At 56.6% G+C, this 6,744-nt stretch overlaps 1 protein-coding gene across 1 annotated transcript; it reads left to right on the top strand.

The window, feature by feature from the left end:
• The first annotated feature begins 4,094 nt into the window (after positions 1–4,094).
• CSF3 (colony stimulating factor 3) lies at positions 4,095–5,504 on the top strand. The gene is made up of 5 exons (XM_041001507.1): positions 4,095–4,098; positions 4,249–4,403; positions 4,655–4,762; positions 4,873–5,019; positions 5,340–5,504. Exons 1-5 carry the CDS (start codon positions 4,095–4,097, stop codon positions 5,502–5,504), a joined length of 579 nt encoding a protein of 192 aa, XP_040857441.1.
• The last annotated feature ends 1,240 nt before the right edge of the window (positions 5,505–6,744 follow it).

Consider the following 6,744-nt stretch of genomic DNA (forward strand, 5'->3'; position numbering starts at 1 on the left):
ACCCCCTCCTGTCATCAAATGCTGGTGGAAAAGCTGTTGGGTGTGATATTTGTCCTTTCTGTCCACTGCCCAATGGCCCAGACTTGGCCACGGTTGCTGACCCCACCAGCCCTAATCAGTGATTTGGCATCACCCACTTTAAGCTTCTGCTGCCCCCTGTTGTGTCGCAGACACTTAGAGCAGACTGGGAAACAGCACTGCCACCTCTTCCAGATCTCTCCCGTCAGGCTTTGTGGCAGATGTTTTCCTAGTGTCTAATAATTAAGATTTATTTTGAATGAAAGTGAAACAGATCTTCCATCCTCTGTTTCACTCCCCAGATGGCTGCACCAGCCAGGACTGGGAGCCAGGCGCTTCATCTGGGTCTCCCACGTGGGTACAGCAGCCCAAACAACACTTGGGCTGCTTTCCCAGGCCATTTGTAAATGGGAGTAGTAGGGAGTGAGAGCAGAAGAGGAGCAGCTACCACGGCTCCAGCCCCTGAAAGGACCTTCAGTCCTCTTCCGGGAGTCAAGCTAATGGGCACCTCTCTGTGTTCTGGGATATGAGCACAGGTTCCTGCGGGGCAGTCACCCTGCCCTGTCTGGTCCCCAGTCCCAAGTTCAGCTCATTCCCTCAGGCCGCCACCTTCCAGCCTCAGCACGAAGGTGGGGGTGGCGGTCCTGGTCTCCAGTTGGCTTGGCCTTCTGGCCCTTGACCACTGAACCTTAGCTCAAATGCTGGAAAAGGTTATGTGTACGTGACAGGTGCAGCTGCTCACAACTGTGTCTTACCTGTTGAACATTTCTAGTTGCAGCAGTCTTGGCAGGGCCCTGCCACACAGCTTACAGATCCTCACCTGACCCTAAGGCCTCAGGCCCTTTTAGGGTTGGTAAGAGACTGCTGAGTTGATCACTGTCACAGAATGCTGGAGTCTTTACTGTGATTTCCCGGATCTTGCCCGCCAGTCGGGACTGGAAGCCTCCTGTCCCACTGCCTTGACTTTGTTTCCTGGAGAATCTGTCACTTTCCTTCTTGAAGAGCTCACTGCAGTCCTCACTGTCAGGTTTGGTTAATTTCAGAAACAACACAGAAGTATAAGGAACAACATAACCACTACACATGTACTCTACCCAGGATTTATAAATGTCAGCATTCTGCTGTGGCAAATTCTTTAATCCAGGACAAAAGGATATGTGCTGGCTAGCCCAGTTGGAGTCTGTGGCTCCCTCCCTGGGGGCAGCCACTGGATGAATTCAGAGTAAGCTAGTTAACATTTTAATACTTTTACTAGAAAACATACTATTGGGCCTGGTGCGGTGGCGCAGTGGTTAAGGTCCCCTCCTTACACACCTGGGATCCCATATGGGCGCCGGTTCTAATCCAGGCAGCCCAACTTCCCATCCAGCTCCCTGCTTGTGGCCTGGGAAAGCAGTCGAGGACGGCCCAAAGCTTTGGGACCCTGCACCCGCATGGGAGGCCCAGAAGAGGCTCCTGGCTTCGGATTGGCTCAGCTCCAGCCGTTGCAGCCACCTGGGGAGTGAATCATCAGACAGAAGATCTTCCTCTCTGTCTCTCCTCTCTGTATATCCGCCTTTTCAATAAAAATAAATCTTTTTTAAAAAAAAAACACTATTGAGTTTTAACATTATTGTAAAGGCTGTGTTCTAGCTACGTGCATGTAGATTGCTGTCTCCCCTCAGCACTGCTGTGAGACTGAACTGGGGATGGCCACGCCCAGCGCGCCCCAACGGGCTGTGGATGGATTAGTTGTATCTAACCTGTCCCCTCCTGACAATGAGTTTCCATAGTCACCATGACAGCTGACACTTCAGAGTGCATCTCCATGTATGTCCTCACACACACACTAACTACATACATGGTCTGCAAACTGAGAGCCAGTGTTCAGGCATGTCATCTATATGGCCCCGTCTCAACTACCTTATTCCACCTCTCTAGCACAAAGGTGGCTATAAACAATATGTAAATGAAGTTCTTATGGACACTGGAATTTGAATTTTTACACCATATGAAATATTCTGATTGTTTTCATGACTAATTTTTAAAAATTATTTGAAAGGAAGGGAGAGACACAGACACCATCAGGCATCCACTGTTGGCGGCCATCTGGGGAGTGAACCAGCAGATGCAAGATCCAACTCTGCCTTTCAAGTAAAAATGTAGAAGCCATTCTTCACTCCCAGCGAGGTGGGGAACGCCTGCCCCAGCTCCAAAGCCTAGCAAAGCAGTCACTTGGGCACAGGGCATGCATAGTTCCACCTTACTACACATCTCCAAAGATGCTCTGAGTCCAGCACCAGGACACAGTAAGTTCAGGGAAAGCTGCCAGCCAGTTCTGACTGTGAAGGAGCATAAGGGGGCAGGGGCAGTGGGAAGCAGGAAGGATACAGGAGCCTCCTGCCAGGCCCCTTATGGGAAGATGATCTTTGTCTCTGAGCTCCCAGGATTGTGCAGCACCTGGTTCCCATGCTGCTGCTAACAAACTCATCCTCTCTGCTTGGTCTTTAGGAAGCACCCTTGCCTGGGACTACAATGTGGATTGTATCACTATCCTAATGGCTCTGCCACCAGCTAGTCTTGTGGCCTGTGAGGCCCTCAGGAAGAAAAGAGGACATGACAAATGTACAATGAAAATGGCTTCACATTTAGGGGTACCTGAGGGCAGCCAGGCCACAGGTTTAGGAATGTGGCTGTCCTGCCCTCTGCGGCCTTGTTGAGCCCACCCTCTGCTCCTGAGTTGCTGGGCACATAGCTGGCAGAGTGGAGGGCACAGGCAACCAATAACAGCGAGAGCCACAGGTGACAGCTGCCAGCTGTGGCCACCAGGGGGCACCCCAGATCTAGAGATGGGCCCATCCAGGCCGACACGTCCCCTTCCTCACCCTGAGAAAGTCATCTTCTTGGAGTGCTTTGGGTAAATTGTTCAGAAAGTGACAAGCCTGGGTGTGGTCAGCCAGACAGCCCAGGCAGGCTCCTGGCCAAGGCAGAGGCCCAGGTTGTAACATGACACTGCACCCCATGGCCTTAAGACACACTTCCTTATCAGGCCTAGTCCGCAGGGTTGGTGATCTCACTTTCAGCCCTAGCAGTGCCCAGTTCTGTGGCATGAACACGGCAGTTTCTTTTTGTCACCTCTGGCCTGTGTTCACCTAAGGGCAGCACATACTGGCTGGCACTGAGAATGGCGAGGGGAGCCGCAGACTGCACCCTGCCTCCCAACTCCAAAGTCTGGGAGACTCTGCGGTCTCTTGGGCAGTGCACCAAGGGTAGTGGTTGGGAAGGTGGCAGGGCAAGGGCAGGTGAGCAAGAGCTCAAAGGGTCTTGCTTCATTTGGGACAGGCATCCGGCTTCCGCTGGCCTCTGCCACATTCCGGGGGCTTAGAGGAATGAGTCAGAGCGGGGGGTATCGGGGAGTTCCCAGCTAATCAGCTGGGAATAAGACAGCCTGGAACTTGGGAAGATGCCTATCCTGGAGAGGAAGGGTGGAAGAGGGGGAGATGGCGGAGTAACCCAGCGCCCCCATCTCAGGCCCCTCACGAACCAGTCTCTGGGGAGAATGGGAAGAGCACAGATGGGGGTTAACAAGCTGCTCTCTCTGAGTTTGGGAGCCCAGGATACAGGTGACCTGACAGTCCCAAAGGAGAGAGGCAAAGGGGGCTGCCCCAGCGTGGCTGCCAGAGAAGGGCAGGAAGCCGTCCCAGGCCTGGCCTCGACCCCATCAGCCAGCGGAGCAGCTACAGCCTCTGAAGCTTTTACCAGCAAGTTGGCCTGGGTCTCGGCTCCAACACCCGGGAGTGACATGGACCTGGGAGGGGCCAGAGGGGAGGAAGAATTTCAGGGGGACCAGACGTCAAAGGAGCCGAGATTCCACAATTTCACAAAACTTTCGCAAACAGCTTTTTGTCCCACCCTCTTTGCATTGTCTTGGACACCAAATTTGCATAAATCCTGGGAAGTTATTACTAAGACTTAGTCGCTGCCCCAGGTAATTTCCTCCAGAGCCTCCATGGGGTTCTGTATAAAGGCCCTGAGGCACTGGGCCCTGACAGAACACAGACCCTTGGCCACACATGCTGCTCAGTCTCGTGAAGTCAATGGGTGAGTGAGCAGGCCTGGCGCTGAGCGGCTGCCTGCCCTGGGGTGCGGGCGGGAGGGAGGCTGCAGCAGCAGAGGAGCTGGGGAGCCGCAGCATCCCTGGACAGGGACCCAGGTGGGGGTGGGCTCTGTCCTGACTCCATCCACCTCCAGCCCTGCAGCTGCTGCTCTGGCTCAGTGTTCTCTGGACAGTGCATGAGGCCGCCCCTCTGGCCCCTGGCAGCTCCCTGCCCCAGAGTTTCCTACTCAAGTGCTCAGAACAAGTGCGCAAGATCCAGGTGGACAGCGTGATGCTGCAGGAGGTGATGGTAAGGGAGTCGCAGGGGCAGCAGGAGGGGAAAAGGAGACCTGGAGGGAGTGTGGGGGGCGGTCATCAGGAAGGGGCGAGGAGAGAGACGCACACAGGGAAGAAAGAAAAGGTGGCTGGGGCAAGGCTGTGAAAGTACTGGCTGGGCTGGGGCAATGAGGCCTGGCAGGACAGGGAGGGGGGCTGGGCTCAGGAAAGAGCAACAGCTGGGCCTAGCAAGTGTCACTCAGTATCTTCTCCCACCCCACACAGTGCACCACTTACAAGCTGTGCCACCCCGAGGACCTGGTGCTGCTGGGGCACTATTTGGGCATCCTGCAGGCTCCCCTGGGCAGCTGCTCCAGCCAGGCACTGCAGCTGGTGAGTGTTGGCAGGGAGGGCAGGAGAGTGGAGGAGGAGGGTCTCGTGGGGCGGGGGGCGGGGGAGGGGGCAGCAGGGCTGACCCTTCTGCTCCTGCTTGGCCCTCCCAGACCAGTTGCCTGAGCCAACTCCACAGCGGCCTCGTCCTCTACCAGGGCCTCCTACAGGCCCTGGGCGGGATTTCTCCACAAGCAGCCCCCACGGTGAGCAAGCTACAGCTGGATGTTGCCGACTTTGCCACCACCATCTGGCATCAGGTGAGCCTTGCTGGGGAGGCAAGCAGTGAGGGCGAGCCAGCCACTGGCAAGGCAAGTGGACACGGTGCCCTGAGGTTTCCTGAAAAGCCTGAGGGTGGGGTGACAGTGACACTCTCGAGGGCCTGGGCACACGGAACCACCCCCTCTCAAAGCCAGGGCCTTCCCTCTGCTGGCCTTCCTGCAGTCCTGAGGCAGTCGGATGTGGGTGCTGGAGCTCCCTTCAGTCACGCGGCCTCCACAGTCCTGTCAGCTGTGCACGTTTCCTCATGTATGCCAAGGCCTGCAGAGCGAGCCCTCACCTCATCTCCTCTCCCTTACAGATGGAGGTCCTGGGGTTGGCTCCTGCCAAGCAGCCCACCCAGGGCACCATGCCCACCTTCACCTCTGCCTTCCAGCGCCGGGTAGGGGGCGTCCTAGTTGCCTCCCACCTGCAGAACTTCCTGGAGCTGGCCTACCGTGTGCTGCGCTACCTGGCCCAAGCCTGAGCAGAGCCTGCCCCCTCCCCCATCGTATTTATCTCTATTTAATATTTATGTTTATTTAAGCCTCATATTTAAAGACAGGGAGGGTGGAACAGCTATAGACTTCCAGGTCCTTTCCCCTCCAAATTTCAGTCTCCTGCTTTCAGCAGTGAGCTAAGCTCCTGTCACACAGAGCCTGGGACAGGAGGTACAGCTAACTCCCTGTAAGGTGCTGGAGAGAGCCGCAATGAGCCATCAAGGGCTCGCACCCGGGGTCCTGGAGGTGCCAGCACTGCCCTGCACAGCAGCATTCTCCCGTGGGCTCCTCCAGTCCCTTGCTCTGGCCAGCCAGGTCTCATGTTCCCCCTTGACCCCACACCACATGATGGCCAGCACTGGGAGGCCGGGCTCTGCGTCGGGGACCCTACAAATTCACCTGTGAAACCATTGTTTGTACTGTGAAGAGTTCTGGGGCCTGAGCAGGGCCTGGCCCCTGGCCCACCCTGCCCCGTCCCCCGCAGAGACGAGGCGTCCTGCTGTGAACCCTCCCCTGCCCAGATTTCCTCACTGTGACCAAGCTCCCGGGTAATAAAACGTGTGTCTCCAGAAAATGTCCTCCCTCCTTCTTGGGTTTGGCAAGTACCTGGCAAGACAGGGGTGCTGCAGGATGGGAGAGGCCAGAAGGAGGGGAGAGGGGGTGTAGGGTAGCACTCACTGACCTGGGCCCTCCTGGGAGCAGACCTCGGCCAAGTGCCTGCTGGCGACACGGCAGCCACGAGAGGAAGGCGTCCGGGGGTGGGGCAGACCAGGAAGGCGGGAAACACAGAAGCACTGACCATGTACACGGGGCTGATGGCTTCCTGCCTCTGCCACCTGAGCCCAGCCACAAAGCTCCCACGGCCACAGAATAATGAAGCTGATTGTCCCTGCCCAGGCCACAGACGCAACACCTGCCTCCCCGTGCTGCCCAACCCTGCTCGGGCCTGGCCCTGCCTGGCAAAGCTGAAAAGGATGGAGCACAACTCAGGAGGGTGGGGATGTAGCATCTACACTGCAGGCGCAGGCACACCTCCAGCTAGAGGATCCCCACAAACCGCCCAGGCCAGCCCAGGCCATTCTCTGTGGCATTTTCCCGGTCCCCAGCCTGAGTCACCTCCTGCTTCCCTTCACACACTGGCAGAGAAAGCAAGGCTGGAGTCCGGCGGCCTGGCTCAGGCTTCCTTCAGGTTGCTCAGAGCATGAGGCAGCAAGAAAGGGCTAAGGA

The sequence above is a fragment of the Ochotona curzoniae genome, unplaced genomic scaffold, assembly GCF_017591425.1.
Source record: "Ochotona curzoniae isolate NIBS_2020 unplaced genomic scaffold, NIBS_Ocur_1.0 scaffold_2453, whole genome shotgun sequence".
Taxonomy (NCBI): Eukaryota; Metazoa; Chordata; class Mammalia; order Lagomorpha; family Ochotonidae; genus Ochotona; species Ochotona curzoniae.